The following is an 18,352-nucleotide window of genomic DNA, read 5'->3' on the forward strand; positions in this document are numbered from 1 at the left end:
TTGAACCCTATTTTATTTAGTAGAGTTGCATGGCAGTTGCAATAAGTGTTTGTGAACTGGCTGGCTGGCTGGATGATTGAATGAATGAAGAGTATAGGTTCATGAAAATCAATAGATGTTCTCCTCTTTTACTTTACCTCATGATTTGTTTCAGTTATAGCTCTGGAATGAAAAATATATTACAACCTCAAAGAAGCAAAAAGGCAACATTTGGATGCAATACATGGAAGGCTTTTAAAAATCAATGAGCCTTTCATCTTTTAAGCCAACTAATTTCAGACGATTTGATGTATATTACTCCCATTTGGTATTGCTGCCCAGCAGTGAATGACCAACTGCTGCCTTTTCAGCAAATCCAGATGGAGACGACCAGCCGAGTGACAGACTGGGCATTGTTCAGCAAGCAAATGTTATTTTGCACAAGACTTCCTTTGAGTAAATGCGAGTCTTCACTCTACCTTCCTTGCCAGAGACCAAGTGGTTTTAAAAGAGAGAGAGATGTAGGATACCAGGCATTGGCTTGTAACACCCATATCTTACACAGATGGCCATACTGTGGTCCCAGAGGCTGCAGAATAGACCAAGACTTGTTAATAACCAATCACACCCCCATCAAGGCAATACACAGGGCAGGTGGGAAAGAAGTCTTCCAATACCATTGACGGACAATTCTTACCTTGCCAGGGAAAAGTAGTTCTGACCTTTCATGAATCATTGAGGAAATGGTTAAAAACGCACAGTCGTGGTCCCAAATGGCTAAAATGTTTTCATACGTCACTACAGGCACCAAATGGTTTGGGCAATGCCAAGGAAATTACGAATCCATTTTGTAGTTCAGGAAGGTCATTAGGACTCAGATTCATTATCCGCTGAGAGTTTGCTTTCCATTTATTACTCTTCTTTGAGGGAAATGGAGCTGCGGGAGCAGAGCAGAGACCTCGGTTCGTTCAGCCCTGACACGTTATCCGAGTCTACAATTTCACCATAAATTTGGAGAGGGAGAGACAGGAATTGCAAATGCAGGGATTTGAACCCCTTGGGATACATCTGTCAAGATGAGCAGATTGTAAACTGCCTCTTGCAGATATGATATGCGTTTGGGCATCAAGCCAATAACTCTGAACCAGAGACTCATTTATTTGTGTGGCGGTTCCCTCCAGAAGTTTCTGAAATTGCTTCTGTAGTCATTATGTATCCCAGAGCTGTTCGGGTTTAGGAGGAAGATCAGAGAGACTGTCTGGCTAAGGAAGTTGGAGTCTTTTTCCAATGAGATGGAAATGACAGATTTTTCTGTTTACATCATCAGTCTTCACAAACCATGCATTTGGAATACTTAGTTTGGGCTTTTCTGAGGAAAGCAAGGAGAGATTTGTATAGTCATCAAATTTGTCTTAGAACCTTTTAGGAACACTGAAGACAAACAAATCGAAATCATTTAGATGCTCTCTCTCACACTTCTGGTTCTTCTGTTGAAAAATAACCTGTGCATTTTACAGTTTATTTACAACGTAAGTCTCCGGCAGGGCCCTATCCTCTCACTTCCCTGATCAGAGGCAATTTTCTTTTGCTTCTCGGTTTGATTTTTAAAAATTTCCTTATTTAAGTCATCCATTAACACATTTTCATTATAAAAATATTTAAATATTACAAATAACACCAGAGTCTCCTTTGATTACCATGTCAAATTCTGACCATCTCCCTGACGCTGGTCGCAAGCACTGTTTTTTTTTTTAAGGAAGATTAGCCCTGAGCTAACTACTGTCAATCCTCCTCTTTTTGCTAAGGAAGACTGGCCCTGAGCTAACATCCGTGCCCATCTTCCTCTACTTTATATGTGGGACGCCTACCACAGCATGGCGTGCCAAGCGGTGCCATGTCTGCACCCAGGATCTGAACTGGCGAACCCCGGGCCATGGAAGCAGAACACGTGCACTTAACCGTTGCACCACTGGGCCGGCCCACAAGCACTGTTAATAGTTTTGTGTGTATCTTTCCAGATCTTCTTCTAGGGGTGTGTGTGTGTGTAGTATGTTTTTGTGTGTATGCATGTGTTATTTTCGATAAATATACTCCCAGTACCATACTGCAGCTTTCTTTTTTCGCTCAATGACACATCTTGGAGCTCTATCTGTTAGCACAGAGATCTATTCCATCCTGCTATCGACTGAGTGTTTGTGTCCCTGTAGAGCTCCTATGTTGAAGGCTAATCCCCAATGTGGTGGCAGTAGGAGGTGGGGCTTTTGGAAAGTATTTAGGTTGTGAGGGTGGAGCCCTCATGAATGGGATTAGTGCCCTTATAAGAAGAGACACGAGAGAGCTTGCTTCCTCTCCCTCTCTGCACTCTGCCGTATGAGGATGCAACCAGAAGACCGCCATCTGCAAACGAGGAAGTAGGCCCTCACCAGACAGTAGATCTGCCAGCACCTTGATCTTGGACTTCCCAGCCTCCAGAATTGGAGGAATAAATGTTTGTTTAGGTCATTCAGCCTACGTTTATTTGTTATAGCCCATAACCCAAACTGACTAAGACACATTCTTCTTCTTCTTCTTCTTCTTCTTCTTTTGGTGAGGAAGATTGGCCCTGAGCTAACATCTGTGCCAATCTTCCTCTATTTCTTTGCGTGTGGGTTGCTGCCACAGCATGTCTTGATGAGTGGTGTGTAGGTTTGCACCCAGGATCTGAACCCGTGAACTCTGGGCCACTGAAACAAAGTGCATGAACTTACCCACTATGTCACTGGGCTGGCCCCTAAGGCACATTCTTTTTAACTGTTGCATAATATTCCATAGTACTGATATACCACAGTTACTTATTTAAGTGGTTCTCATTTTTCACTATAGTCTAGCCCTGCCTTGTGAAGAGTCTTAAAAAATTCTTCATAGACTGAATTCTTCTAAGTAAAAAATGTAAATTCCATTTACTTTAATTGAAAAATGTTTATGCATTTCTAAATCCCCAAATCATATCCATTTATGCCACAACACCAAATACCATTAAAATGGACCCAATTACTTCTATAGTTAAAATGTAGTAATATAACTCAACCATTTTCCCATCATTAATTACCCTGAAATATGGCTGTTTCCATTCTCTCATTCAGCTTTTACAGATTGTACACTTAAGACTTTGATGTATTTGTTCATTCAACAAATAATTACTGAACCCCTACTGTGTGCCAAGCATTGCTGTGGGTGCTGGGAAATGGCAATGAACAAAACAGACAAAAATTCCTGTCTCATGAAATTTACATCCTAGTGCAAGAGACAGATAACAGACTAAATTAAGGCACACAGGATGTTAGACAGTGATACATCCTAAGGAGAAGAAAACAAAGCAGGGAAAGAATATAAACTTTGAGAGGGTTGCAGTTTGATTCAGAGAGATCTCACTGAGAAGGTAGCTTTTGAATAAAGACCTGAAATGAGTGAGGGAGGAAGCTGTGAGGCTGTCTGAAAGAAAAGTACCCCATGCATTGTTCAGATGCCCTCCAGAACCAAACAATTCTTTCTCAAAGAAATGGCCAGAGTCTTCCTGCCCAGCAGCTCATCATTGGTTTCTTGTCTTTTATCGCTTTTTCTAGCAGTGGAATTTCCCCCAAAGATAGCAGACTAGAGCTTTCCTGCAGAAGTGTCAAAGGGCAACCACAGTTTTCAGTGAATCCCTCAACATGAGGGAGAATGGCACATACAGGCTACCCACTTTCTCTTGGTATCAGATGCATTGGCAGAAGAAATATGGTTAGCCCTCTGTCAGGGAGATCTGTGGAACATTCCTTCTCTGCCTGAGACCGCAGGATGGAGAGGAGAGAGCCCAGGTATAGCTGGAAGAGAAGAATTGAACCCAAGGGAAAACGAGCAAATTTTCTTTTTATGACCAGATATTTGCTTGTCCATGGGCTCTGTCTAGCATTCTATATACTGCCTGGCTATAAATCTCAGCTCTTCCAATTTTCAGTTGGATAACATTAGGCAGATTACTTAATCTCTGTGAGCTTCATTTTTCATCATGGGTACGATAATAATAGTAGCTATCGCATAAGGTTGACACTGAGGATTAAATGAGATTATGGAGGTAAAGTGTCTGGAATATAGTTAAGTACTCAATAAATAAGTACACCACCATCATTGTCATCATGATCACCACCATCACCATCATCATTTCTTGGGCTTACTAGGGGATAGCACCAAGTTTGGGGACAAGAAAGCATTATTCAGTACATCTTTAAAACATTTATCAGCATCTCACAGCACTTGGTACTGAAGAGTTAGCTGAAAGGCTGCCTAGACAAGTTGGTAATCTTCAAGGCAAGGGAAGCATAAAAAAACCCCACACTCCAGGCAGGTTGTAGAGGGTTAAGGATTTGCAGGAAGAATGGTGATTTATGAATGGTCTTCCCTGGCACTAGAAACAGGAGACGGGGAGGAGAAAATGGAGCCACATTAGGAATGTCAAAAGCACCTGTGAGATGGGATGCTGTGTGGATGATGACCAGGAAGCCGCTTGATGTAAATATCTGTGAAGTGGTGAGGGGGCCTGTGGAGAACCACCCAGGGGCCCAATAATCTCGCGTGGCTTCACTCTGTTGTCTCTTTAGTCTCAGTTTGTTCTCAGTTGCACAGAAACACCCGAAGCTGATTATCAAATCTTTCAGCTACAAATCCATCCCACAGCGTAAAGATAGCCCGGCATATAAGTGTTCAGTTGCCTCTAAAAATAACATGCTACATTTCTCTTTCATTGAGAGGCTCTGTATAATAGTTTAAAACGCTAGCTAGTCAGGTTGGACTGACCTGTGTTTGAATCCCGGCTCTGTTTTACCAGTAGTGCAACATTGGATGAGATATATAATTTCTCTGGGTCTCAATGTCCTCATTTGTGCAGTGGAGGTTGTAATAGTATCTAATTAACAGGGTGATTATGGAGATTAAATGGGATAATGGATAAAAAATACTCAGCATGGTGCCCAGCACACAGTAAATACATATTAGTTATTATTATTGAAATCTTGTGGATCGTTTTCTGGTGAGATAAATGGAGGAAGGAGAGTATAAACACAGAGAAAGAGAAAGAGATGAAGAGATGGCAAAGAGCGGCAGGCTGTTAAAAGCTGATCCTGGAAGAGAGGCACCTAATGACTGTCCAAGAAAACCTCCTGAGAGAGAAAAAAGATGAAGATGGCAGGGACTCAAAGGCAGAGGCTCGGCTGTGTTTTTTGCCAAGGTTGCATCCATCTGGCCTTGGCTTCTCTGCTGGTTTTTTCCTCCAAATGACAGCTCTGGAAGCCCAGTGGTGACACCCAGGGTAGGGAGCTAGACCATCTTTGAATTACCCTAAACTTCGGTGCTCGTGGAAGGCATATAAGAAATGTACCTATTATTCTTTTGCAGTACAGAATTCCTTTGAGACTAACAGAAGAGACAGGCCTGTCAAGTAAGTCAGCAGTGACCACAGGCAGATATAATCCTATTGCCTTTTGGCTGACAGCTCACGCAGAGAAAAATACTCTCCGATGCAGACAAAGGTAAATGTAGCTTAAATCCCAACACAAAATTCTCCTCTGTGATCAGCTTCTATCCCAGTCTATGATGACCCTAGACACCAGACATATCAGAAAAACCGTCAATACATTTCTTACTGTTGGGTTGTAATAATTTAATCATTGCTGAAGGTAAAATGCTCAAAGGGTAGAATAACTCAGATTATTTTCAGGGTCTAAGCAAAAAAAAAAAAGAAGGACAGAATGGTGACTTTCCTCAGATTTAATAGCACATAGTGCAGAGGACCATCTGTTATAGGCGAGCATATAGAAAATGAACACAAACCTGAATAGGTTATGAAATATCTAGAAAAATAAGACAAGTGGTTAACCACATGATCTTTTCTTTTAAGTGAAGAATGGCCGGTCTGAATCCAGTCCTACGGCTTTTTGAATCCTAATCACCTACAGAACCCAGGCATACTTGCAGTTCTGGGATGGATTGGCACATGGTCTCTTCCACTGTGCCTTTACAGACACAATCATTGAAGAAGCTGAGTTGAAGCCTGAATCTGAATATCAGAATGTAGGGCACGCTGAAGAGGAAGATCAAAGGGCAATTTTACATTACAAAAAATAGCTTGATGCTGAAGAATAATTGCTTTTATAAAATTAAACACAGACTGAAATCACGTATTATGACCTACCCCATCTGTTCAGCATACACTCATAAATATACAGTACATATGTAGATACAAATACATATACTATATATATTTGTTTGTTTTTTAGGAAAGAAGAGAGACACGTTTATTTCACATTTTCGCTGAATTACCTCCCTGAGATGCTCTGTCCTGGATCTCTGGGGTGGCTATGATTGGAATCTGTCTGCTCTTGTTTCTAACTTAAGCGCAGCATGGCTGACCTGTGCAGAAAGGTGACTTCCTAGACATAAGGGCACATTGGGACAAACGTGGGAAATGCACAGGAAACGCTCTCATTTCTGGGTTCAGACCTCTCCCTATATTTAGCACTTTCCTTTAGCCCACCCGAGGCTGGTGCTTCTTTCACCCGCCATGAGCCCTGCAGCTCCCAGGTTCCATGCTTCCTTGGATGGTGTTGCTGAGGCTGCTGCAATCCCAGCTCAGTGTTGCCGCTGCCTCACTAGTCACACTGCTCATTGAATCACAAGCTTGATGTACAGCCCAGCGTGTGATCCAGAGAAAGAGAGACTTCTGTTCTCAGTGGGACAGAATATTTAAACTTAGGCCTCTGCTTTCAGATCTGGGACTCAATTTCGCCCTTTAGCGCTGTGTGTATCCATACCCCAAAGCAGTTTTTCTTGGATGCATTTTGCTTTGAATTTGAAATATGCTTTTGATGCTTTTTATTTAATAAGGCATAGGCACAGGACTACATTCATTATTTAGACCAGAACTTATTTTGCACTTGATGTAAGAAAAAAACTGGCACGCTCATTCAGGGTAATTGCATAGAGTGAAATGAACCCAATTTACGTAAAGGATTATTGAAGGAATAGAAAACTTCCAAAGGAAGCCTGCTAAATCATTCATTCAGTAACTGATTGACATTTGCCCAGATCTGGGTCCTGTGCTTTGCCAGGTTTTAAAGCAAAGCAAAGAAGCAATTATTTAAAAGTGATGGTGAAAAGCAGTATTGAAAGACAGCAATCCTGGAGAGCGGATATATTTTAAGAGATAATTCTCTCTTAAATAACGTAATTCACAGACCATGGACCTAGGCCCCAGGAATCATCTTTCAGCCTACGTTTCCACCTGGCACCCTTCAATAGTCTACCATTAAAAGATATGTAAATGTAATGTAAATAGAGTCAACTACTTTTTAAAGAATAATTATCTCTCTTATTCTTTTACAGATTTCTATTTTATTTTATGATTAAAATTTTGCTATGCATTAAATGGGTATAGTTAGGCTTACAGTCTAATTCCAGGAATCGAGCTCCTTTGAAACTATTTGTTTCTTTACATTTCCAGTTAATGTCTATAAATCTATCTGATACTAAAAAATCTGCTGTGAAGAAATTGTAAATCTAAGTCCTTTGCTTTGCTCTATACATAATAAGTCTAAAATTTATGGAGAGGCAACCCAACATTTTCATCAGCTATAATTGTTCTCTAGACTGAATAACGGAAACATTTCAGGCAATCAAAAAGCAAGTAGAAAAAAAGCCATCTTTAATTGATTCCTCAGAGGATTTTTTTCTAGATTGTAAATAATTTGTTCTCATGTTTTCTATTTGGCTGTTTCAGGAGCTACACAAATGAAATACGGGACATAGACAAATGAAATGCTAATAAGATGTAGGATATTAAAATACCCCTACTTTGCCTGTAGGCAAAGGCAATCTACTCTATCAGGGGAATAAAAGGAAACGTGAAGGAGCCATTTTCACCCTTGCAAAATGAGAGGCTTCATCTGACCTGGAGAGAGCCACTGGACAAGATGTCTTGTGACAGTGCCTGTAAGGAGGGGCTCTGAAATAGGAGCATTATACAGAACTCCAACCCGGAATGAACGTAGGAGCTCAGGAGTCAAAGTGCCCATTGACTCTGCCTCTTCTGGCTACAGGGTCTTCTGTGCAGCCTCTCAGCAATCAACATACCAGTGAGTCAACTCACACATCAGTATTTTCTGTTCTTTAGAAGCAATGACGGTATTTGCCACCAGTGAGAGCGATCTGTGTATTTTTGGAACAGCTTGACTCAACTGTACTAGACGTAAAAATGCAGTCCTGGGGTCTACTGATTGAAATCCCTTTAGTTTCTTATTTGAATACTTCCAAGCTTTGTAATTATGCTATTATGTACTTATGATCATAAGAAGTCAATTTTAAGCTAAATACTCTTAGTACCCCTTTTCATATATATATTTTGCCCCATATATAAAGTTTGGGATAAAAAAGTTCAAGGAATGTGGGAAAATACAATAAATTGAAGGGTAGAACATTTTAAAAACCACTAATTTAGCTTGTTCAAATTTTTTAAGGTTTAGAAAATTTTTTAGTACTTTAAGGCATTTTAAGAATTATTATAAACCTCCTTTCAGAATATCTGTCCCTACTGGGATGAGATCACGTTCCTCAATTGTGAGCACACAGTAGGAGCTCAATAAGTCCTTGTTTAGACAATGAATGGCTATAAAGAGATACTTATGTGCCTCTTTTACCATAATAGGTAAAACCTATAAGTAGTGTTATCTTTACCCATGACACCTGTGTAACAAAACTAAGTTCAGTGTAAGAATTGACTTAAAGTAATACAATAAGAATGGGAAATTTAGGGGCTGGCCTGGTGGCACAGCAGTTAAATTTGCACGTTCTGCTTCGGTGATCCAGGGTCCGCTAGTTGGGATCCCGGGTGTGGACATGGTACCACTCATCAAGCTATGCTTTGGCAGGCATCCCACATATAAAATAGAGGAAGATGGGCACGGATGTTAGCTCAGGGCCACTCTTCCTCACCAAAAAGAGGAGGACTGGCAGCAGACGTTAGCTTAGGGCTGATCTTTCTCCAAAAAAAAAAAAAAAAGAATGGGAAATTTAAAGGATTAAAAGAAAGTCTTGGGGAAAAAAAAAAAAAGAAAGAAAGTCTTGGGTCTGCCCATGAATTTCTAAATATAGCATGCTTGACCAGGAAAATGGAAATGAGTATTTGTGAATGAACTTTAGATTAAAGGAAATTATTAATACAAAGCCATGTAAGTTTAAATTAACATGAAGAAAAATACAATTATTTCTAAAAACAACCATATACATTAAGAGAAATGATACTTTCTTTAAACTTGCATTCTCAATACTGTCTGTGCAAAACTGCTTGTAGTGTCCTCAAATGGGCATCTGTGGTCAGATGTGTAGGAAACATCCCATTAAATGGTATATATATCAAAGCAACATGGCCTGCCATTTCCTTTAATTAGATGGAGTCTGGCCAGGTCACGGCTGTGCTTTTGAACAACTGGTCTGGATGTGTGAAACCTGCAGAACGGGCAGTAGCAGCTGGAAGGCGTCCTGTACGTATGTCATGCTATTGCAGCCCTGTGAGAGGAGAAACATGTGGTTAAAGGGTTATTTTCAGATTTAATCTTGACAAGTCTTCCAATTTGATAATGTTCCCTCTCCCCAAACCCCACAATATTTTATAATATTTTTCTTTTAATGTTGCTGTTTAAAGCAAATGTAAGCACACTCCTTTGGATAGAGTACATCCAAGTCTCAGTTATCTATACTAACAGAGAGAGGGATTCACTCAAAATGAGGCAAGACATTTCCATCGACTTTTAGGGTACATCGATATGCGTATATTTATGACACAACACGTCCAGTCTTGCCTATGCTTTTCTCAGGTCAAGCCCACTGCCCTGAAATAAAAGCACAGTATGAAGGAGGCTCTAGTTTGTCTGAATCTATAGACGAATAAACAAGAATGGTCTACATAAAGCTAACTGGAGATGTCATTGTGCAATTATTCATGGCAAGCCTTGAATGCTAGTATCTTCCCATGCATGTTGGTACCTTCTGCTTGGTTTGGATATTTGATGTTGCTATTCATGTTCTGTGGTGCCCTAACATACAGTATTAGAGGGAGAGGCCATTTAAAGTTTCAGGTAACTAAAACTTGAGAAAACTTCCATTGGGAGAATGAATCGACATTTGACCTCATATTCCTCAGGACCGATATGGTGCATTAATCTGCTCATGCCTTCTGGCTAGCCAGGCGAGAGATTTTCTTGTTCCATATTCTGCCTCTGATTGCCTTGGTTTCCTCTTAGCTGTGTCTGTCCCTCCAGAACCTGCCCCTACAGTTCCTTGTCCCTTCTGTGTGGCTGTGTCCCAAACAATAACACTGGGTGCCACCACTTTGTAACTTTTGTACTTTGGTAGTTTTCCTTAGCAGTAAGGCACAACTCCTACAAACACTGCTATAAATATATGGGTAGCCCTCCCTGAGTTGAAGTTTTCTAATTTCCAGTTTTTGTAATTGACAGCTACTTCAGACTTGTGGCTTCAGCCGGGTGCCCTGTGGCTACAGATGTGCCAGTTTCTTATAGTGTGGCCGCTACGGAAGGTTTTCCTCCACCAACCACAGATAGAACAGAGTGCCTATGACTCAGGAATGAGAAGGCCTCTGGGCCTCTTTTCCTCTCTCTTACATCTCTGCTTCTGGCAAAGACACAGCAGTGTCAGGGGCGCTTCATAACCTATGCTACAAAGTCCTGGCGGGCGGGCAGGCCACAGAGCAAGTAGTCACAGAGGATGGTGTCTCTGGTCACTGAATGGGCAGAGGCTAAACATCCTATTTGCCATTTTTGCCAGTCTGGAGCTCAGACCCAGCTAAATCATAGGTTATTGTGAATGGAAGGAAGTGCCCATTTTTACAAAAATCACCACTGAGCAAGAATCTCTCATCGCAGCCAATAATCACACTGTTAAATCTGGTGTCAAACTTGGCGGCAGAAATCTGCTTCTGCTGGAGGAAACAGCGACAGAAATAACATGCAAGCTTAGCGTTTCTCTTTACAATCAGGAATTCTTGAAAATTAGGTATTGTTGCTTCACCCGCGGGTTTACAGCTGGTTGAGCTGCACAAAGGTACTCAAAAAAGACTGCTGATAAGATTTAGGATTGCAGTAACACTTGCTGTCTGGGAGAAAGACCAAAAAATGTAGCTCCAACATTTGCTTTGATACAGAAGGGCTTTCTCTCCAGGGGCCACTTACCTCTAACAACACACTATTGATCATGGGGTTAAGGACCTCAGCCTTCTTGTTGCTCTGCAGAAGCAAAAGGATGAAATTAACAGATCAGATTCTCACACTACAGAGCTTGACACATAAAATGTGATACACCAGCTTTGTTGAGGAATCTCTTAGAGACGAAGGGGAGGAGAAGTGGAATACTTACTACAGACCAGGCTTCCTATTTGGTGCTTCCCCTATATAATTGCATTTAATTTTGACAAAAATCCTAGGAGGTAGGCAGGTACCATGATAACTCCAATTTAAAGATGAGGAAACAGGGGCCAGGAAGGTTGAGTAACTTATGTAAGGTCACATAGCTAGAAATTTAAACTTAGGCCTTTTTTTAACTATTTACAGCTTGTGGCAGGTCTGGGATTAGGTGAGATGAATGAGGATGAGTTGTACAAGGGCAGGGTCGAATCCTGTCTTTACTCAAAATTTTGGTATTTTGTTCATCATAATTTTTTTTGCCTTCATTTTGATGTTTAAAAATATTGCACTAAAATATCTAGCTAGATGACTGAAGTTATTTCTTTGTCTTTTTTTTTGGGGGGGGGGGGCGGGACCTTAAATTTTGCTGGTGAATTAAGTACCTTACTCGCCTACCCTAATTCCAGCCCTAGTCTGTAGTCTTTTTTTCTTTCTTCTTTTAAATGCAAGCATGGATATTTGGTTATAGGGTATGTCTTCCAGATTAGCAGCAAAATTAAAACATTCTTAACCGTAACTTGCAAACAGGTCTGCAGACTCCAGTTTGCAAAATATGAACAACCCATGGAAAGCACAGAATACAGTGCCTGATACAAAGCAGATGTTCAAAAAGTGAGAGCTAGTGTTAGTATCATCGTTATTATTATTTCCACTATTGATCTATCAGTCAACAGTCTTCTCTATCTAAAATGTTCTATCTACTCTTAGACAATAAATAATTCAAGGGACTGAAAAGAGAGAGAGCAATTTTACTAGACTGGTTTCCCTTACACTACTCAGAAGACTTTATGGTAAACAAAAGGATATAAATGAAATATATCTTCCCAGAGCAGCCGACTTTCATTGACATCACTCCACTGAGGGCAAAGTAATGTCTTACTGGGGAAACTATAACAGAGTCTTGGGAAAAACCTCTTTAAAAACCCAGTCATTTTAGTAAGTAACCAGAAAATCCATTATGGTATTTGCTTTCATGTTTATTTGATTATCAATAAACCTCTAAAATGTAATCAAAATGAGGGCAATAAAATGACATTGGTTTTCAGAATCAATGAGATGTGCAAGCAATTTAAATAGAGTCTGGAGAGCAATATACACTCATTAACTTCGAGTTATGAATAATGGCTGTTTCAGAGAACAGAAACAATGACTTGATGAAAATGATTCATCATAGCACAGGATGAAGGGTATTGTGGTGAGATGGCATTTTAGTGAACTTTATTTTAGACTTATCTTTTTCGTTCTCCAAAATGATCGTTTGTGTGTTTCTGGTTTTGTGCATGCAAACATTTGTACACATGTGTGTATATATGCATATATATATGTTCAGGTGCACACCCATCTGCCAGAACTTTGCTACTCAAAATGTAGACTGTGGATCAGGAACATTGTTATCACCCAGGAGTTCGTTAGAAATGAGAATCTCAGTCCTCATCCCAGACCTGCTAGCTCAGAATCTGCAGGGACAAGATCTCCAGGTGATTTGCTTGCACATTAAGGTGTGAGGAGCACCATCCCGGAATACAATATGTTAAAAGGAATGGAAACCAATACCATGAACATTACCCACTAATGTGAATAAATAACAGGAATCACATAGAACATATAACACACACACATGCAGACACATACATCCTCGTCACTGGACAACCATAGAGAACCAAACGGTTGGCTTTCTGTCTGCTGTGTCTGATGGACAGCCGATTAGGAGCTGAGAGATCAATTGAGAGGCTTGAGTGAATCAGTCCACCCCTCTGGGCCTCAGTTTCCCACCTAGCGAACTGTGGGAAGAGTGAGAAGAGGCTAGAGAAGAGCCTAGAGAAGCCGAATCACTGAGGCCATCCCATCCTGGTAAGACCTCACACCTCTCTATAAACCTACCAGTTATGCCAAAGCCCATGGGTATCAGTCAACTTAGACAACACTGAGCACACAAATGCATTTTATTGAGCCTATCATATCCATGAACTTCCCCCTCCCGCTTCACTCTGCTTGCATATAGTGAAGCTCCATTGCTGAAGGACTAAAATTAGACAAATGCCAAAGCTGACGTCTTACAAAATAGGAGAGGCGAACCAGATTCCTTGACAGCAGAACAAGTAGGTGCTATGTAGCTCACTCCTTATTAACGGAGTCACTTAGAGAATTGTGACAGACACACATCTCTTGACGGTCAGGTCCATAATCACTTCTGCTTCTTGTGAGAACTGCCTTTGGCTTGGGGGAGGCGGGTACACCCCAGCAGCCAGGTAGGTTTACATGATGTGACCCTAGCCCTACTCACTGCTGAGTCATACCAAGATGGACATCTGACCCACACTGATGAGTCTTTCAAACCTTCTCAAGCAGGAACCCAGAATTCGGATGGAGAGACACGGGGTCTGGGAACTGCTGTAGCTGAGTCGCATTAACAGCAACACTAGAGAGAGGGCACATGATCTCTGGTGCCGGGTCCCCACAGCTGCTCACATTCCTCCGTTGCCTTTAATAAAGTCCTTTTTCTGTCTAAACTACTTTGTTTCTATTACTTCCTGTTATAGGTCAAATTGTGTCCCCTGCAAAGAGATATGTTGAAGTCCTAACCTCCAGTAAATCAGAATGTGACCTTACTTGGGGACAGGGTCGTGGCAGATGTAATTGATTAAGATGAGGTCATACTGGTCATACCCTAATCCATATGGCTAGTGTCCTTATAAGAAGAGGGAAATTTGGACACAGACACACATGGAGGGAGGACAACGTGAAGATGGAGAAACAGATTGCAGTTATGGTGTCACACCCCAAAGAACGCCTGGGGCTCCTAGAAGCTGGAAGAGAATAGAAGGGATCATCTCCTAGAGGCTTCAGAGGAAGCACGGCCCTGAGGCACCTTGATCTCAGACTCCCAGCCTCTAGAACTGTGAGACAATAAATGTCTTTTCCTTAAGTTACCCAGTTTGTGGTATTTCTTATGGCAGCTCTAGGAAACGAATACATTTGCAACCAAAAAACACCCTACCTAAAACAGGAAGTAAAACCTAATGCTTCTCATGGAAAGAAACATTTGGCCTTACATCCAGGGCCTTAAAAGAAAAAGTAGAAAGGTTAAAAAGAAATATTTTCCACTTGCCTCCTCAACCCCAATCCCACTAAGGTGGGGCTATATACCGTGACTGATATCTAAAGGAAACAACCAGAAGCCACACCTCCAAATGAACGCTGAAATTTTCAAAGTTATTACCTTGAGAACAGAAACATTTATGCCAATTGGTAAATTTTTTCTTTTGGTTAAAGTTGATGTATACAACAAAGAAAAGCAACTTTTTATCTTGTGTGGCTTATAAAATAGCCTCTGAGGGCAACAAGATTGTGAATATTCAAGATTAATTATTTTAAGAGATATTCTTGAATTACATACAACAGATATTAAGTAATAGAAGGAACCTTCATTTGACATTTCTTTTTTTTACAAAGAAAATGAGGCCCAGAGAGGTTTGGAAAGTCACTCAACATCTTGTATGTCCGCGATGACAAATTCAGGGCTGGAACCCAGTCAGGTTAGAGCCCTGAGGTGCCTGTGGTTAGAGAAGGTGCTCTTGGCCTGGTTTTAGCAAATATCCCGGTGGAGCTTCCATTTTGTGGAGCTATCAAAAAAGGCACTGCATGCTATACTTTTCCTCACAGCTCCTCATAGACCCATCTCCCCTAAAAAGGTGGAGAAAGAATTCATATTATAATCTTACCCCAACAGTGGTTAAAGAATTCGTAAACTTTTTTGATAAAGAGGCCACTTCCTTGCACATTGCAGTAGTTAATCTGAAAAACAAAAAAAGAGATTTGGAGATTTTCAATAAAGTAAAATAATTTAACTGTCAAGACAATTGACGGATATTAATACCATATTCCATTTAGAGGAACAAGGTTTGAAGATGCTTTGCAGAAATGTTTTTCTCAATAATCTCCCATGATTCTCAATCACAGTTTAATCTAATCCTGGTTTTCTCTGCATGCTTAATTAAAGAATATTCAGCTAGCTCACCCTACATCTTTTTAGAGTCAAAAGTGTTTGCAGGAAAATAACAGGCTTGAGCCCCACATGTATAGGGGTATAAGATTCTTGCCAACTGGCTTTTCTCCAGCTTTTTGGTCATTTTTAAAGAATAATGAACATTCATTGAGGTACTATGTTAGGTACTTTCATTTGCACAATCATATTTAATCTTTATAGCGACCTTATAGGTTTTGTGGTTATTCCCATTTTATAGATGAAGAAACTGACAGTTAAGAAGATTAAGCAACTTGCTTAGGACAAGCAGTTGTAAGTGACAGAGCTGGGATTCAAACTCAGGTGTCTCGACATTTTGATTATGTTTTTATTAGATGCCTCAAACTAAAGATCCTGTAGGATATGTTTTTAAGACTTATATCAAAACTCGAAGTTTATTCCAGCCACTCCACTTCTAGGACTTTACTCCAAGAAAATAATGCAAGATGGACACAAATATTTAACCAATATAATGTTTGTCATAATATTACAGATGATAACAAAAACTGAAAACAATCTAATTACCTAGCGATGTCAGTATTGTATGATTTTTCTTTTACAATTAGTGTATATGACTTTTATGAATAGGGATTAAAACACTACTAGAAAAACAGTAACTCCAAGTTAAGAACCTTACATGTTAAAGATCTAATGAAGTCAGCAGAGGTAAGTTTTGTTTTGATAAATCAGGGTTCTGTCTGAGCTATGTATGTATTCAGGTTTGTTGAGCTTTATCCATCTACCCACCTACCCACCCACGCATCCACCCATCCATCCATCCACTCATCTACCCATCCATCCATCCACCCATCCATCCATGCACCCATCCACCCATCCATCTATCCATCCAAAACTATCTGCAGAGGGTCAGGAGTAGGGCCAGGAGACAGCCCAGAGCCACTCTGTCTATGATTTTGGGGAGGTGTGTGAAGAGGCATTTATTTTACAGACAAACATGAAGCCTTATTACCTTTTGCTTGGTGCAGCTTGATAAGGTTGGGACAACTAGGGCTGAGAATCAGAAAGCAGCTAAGAGTAAGGTCCTGCTATCCATACTCAGGGACTTTTGAACTTTAGCCCTTCTCTTTCAAATCAGTACTGCAAATATAAAATAGTACCTAGGTATTTTCCTCAATATTTTAAATTCTTCCTTTTTGCTCTTTCCTCTTCCTTCTAAACACTGAGGCAAGTACATATTCTTTCTAGGCATAGCAAGGTCAGGATTGTGAGGTTGTTATAATATCTTTGATTTTCACATTTCTAGATATGAAAATCTAGACTAGATGACAGATCCTGACAAGTGAGGAAAAATGCCATCGGTAGTATAAAGACACTAATATCAAATTTTTGGAAGGTCCTTCCGGTAGAAATTTGCTCCCCAATCTACAATGCCAAATACAATAAGAAGCAAAGACTAGTTAGCTAGCAAGGTGAATGAGTGTGTTGAAACCTGTGTGTGTGTGTGTGTGTGTATGCATTTACCTCTAGGAGGCTCTTATCTTGGCTCCCGTGTCTGTATAATAATGAGAGGCTGTTTGAACCTGTGCTAATTTTCTGTACCACAATATACAGCCATGCACATAAAAGTTAATGGCTCATTTTTCAGTTCCATACCAACTATTGTAATGAACACTCCATACCAACTACTTTCACGTATATAAAGTTACATATCTACACATTTTTATTTCACTAGATAAATGAATAATAATAGCTACTATTTTTTGAAGAACATAACATATGACCGCACATATGCACACACATGCAATCCACAGCGAACTGGCTTACATTAGTGACCATCACTGCCAGAATTCAGAATATGCAGAGTTGGTATAAGTCCCTAGGAACAGTGGGGGTGTGTTTGCATACTTTTGTGAAGCTAGCTGAGACGTCACATTAAGGTGTCCTTTCTCTATGTTGGTATGTTGAAAATGTAATTACCCTCAAAGGTCTGTACTTTCAAGACTTTGATCTATTAAAATAAACACTCACACAGCTCTGAATGATTTAGTGTGTCTTCCCTTAAATCTCTTCATAAATAATTCTTGGAATTTAGTTAATTATTATTATTCTTGCTAACATAGTTTACTTCTTAAAAGAGTCCTTTTTCTTAACATAACATAGAACGATGTAATTAGTTGACTGGAAATCTGAATCTTTAGTAGCTTAGGGTTTGTGTGTGTGTGTATGTGTATTTGAGTGGCACATATATATAAAATTGGAAAAATAAGAATTAAAAGTAATATTTACTTTATGAGAACTTTTGCTTGGTACTGAGCTGATTTTTCCTCTTCTTGTCCATGAAGAATTAATTCTGCTACTTTATGAAGCTGCTCAATACAGCGTGCTGTTACTTCTGCCAGACTTTCGATGGACAGCATGTACACTTCCTGAAATAAACAAATGCAAGTAAGAAAATAATTCACTGAGCAGGTGCTTTTTAAAAAACCCTGTGACACTAAACCTATTATATAATTCTTGAATAAACAACCAAATATGACCTTTAAAAGCTTACCCAAAGATTAATGGGTGTACCTACAACTTCTCTAAGTGGAAATATTGCCATAAAATGGGAACTCTGCCAGGTCCCCAGGGATATGGCAAGCCTTTTTCACAGCTGCATGCCAAGTACTCAGAGCAATGCTGGGCACACGACAGGCAGGTACTCAAGAAGGTGTGTGAAAGGGCAGCCGAAATAATAGACCTCAGTGGACATTTTTCTTTAGACCGATCTAATTTAAAAACTTACTTTCTCTAAAATTAAATCCCATGTAAGATGAAGTTATTGCAAATTCATTTTTGAACATAGGCAGGATATAAATTATGCACATAGAAATTTATTAAACTACAGAATAAAAACTGCGGC

General features: G+C 40.0%; 1 protein-coding gene across 8 annotated transcripts in view; it reads right to left on the reverse strand.

Annotated features, from left to right (window-relative positions):
- Positions 1-6,858: 6,858 nt before the first annotated feature.
- FAM114A1 (family with sequence similarity 114 member A1) overlaps positions 6,859-18,352 on the reverse strand; it is a 166,275-nt gene continuing 154,781 nt past the window's right edge. For all 8 annotated transcript variants that reach the window (XM_070506037.1, XM_070506034.1, XM_070506036.1 and 5 more), the window contains 4 exons: positions 17,737-17,876; positions 15,188-15,260; positions 11,235-11,288; positions 6,859-9,552 (listed from right to left, as the gene is read on the reverse strand). In XM_070506037.1, the coding sequence (XP_070362138.1) occupies positions 9,451-9,552; positions 11,235-11,288; positions 15,188-15,260; positions 17,737-17,876 (369 nt within the window). In that variant the 3' untranslated portion in view covers positions 6,859-9,450. The remainder of the gene's footprint in view (positions 9,553-11,234; positions 11,289-15,187; positions 15,261-17,736; positions 17,877-18,352) is intronic.

Source organism: Equus asinus, chromosome 3 (genome assembly GCF_041296235.1).
Source record: "Equus asinus isolate D_3611 breed Donkey chromosome 3, EquAss-T2T_v2, whole genome shotgun sequence".
NCBI classification, from domain to species: domain Eukaryota; kingdom Metazoa; phylum Chordata; class Mammalia; order Perissodactyla; family Equidae; genus Equus; species Equus asinus.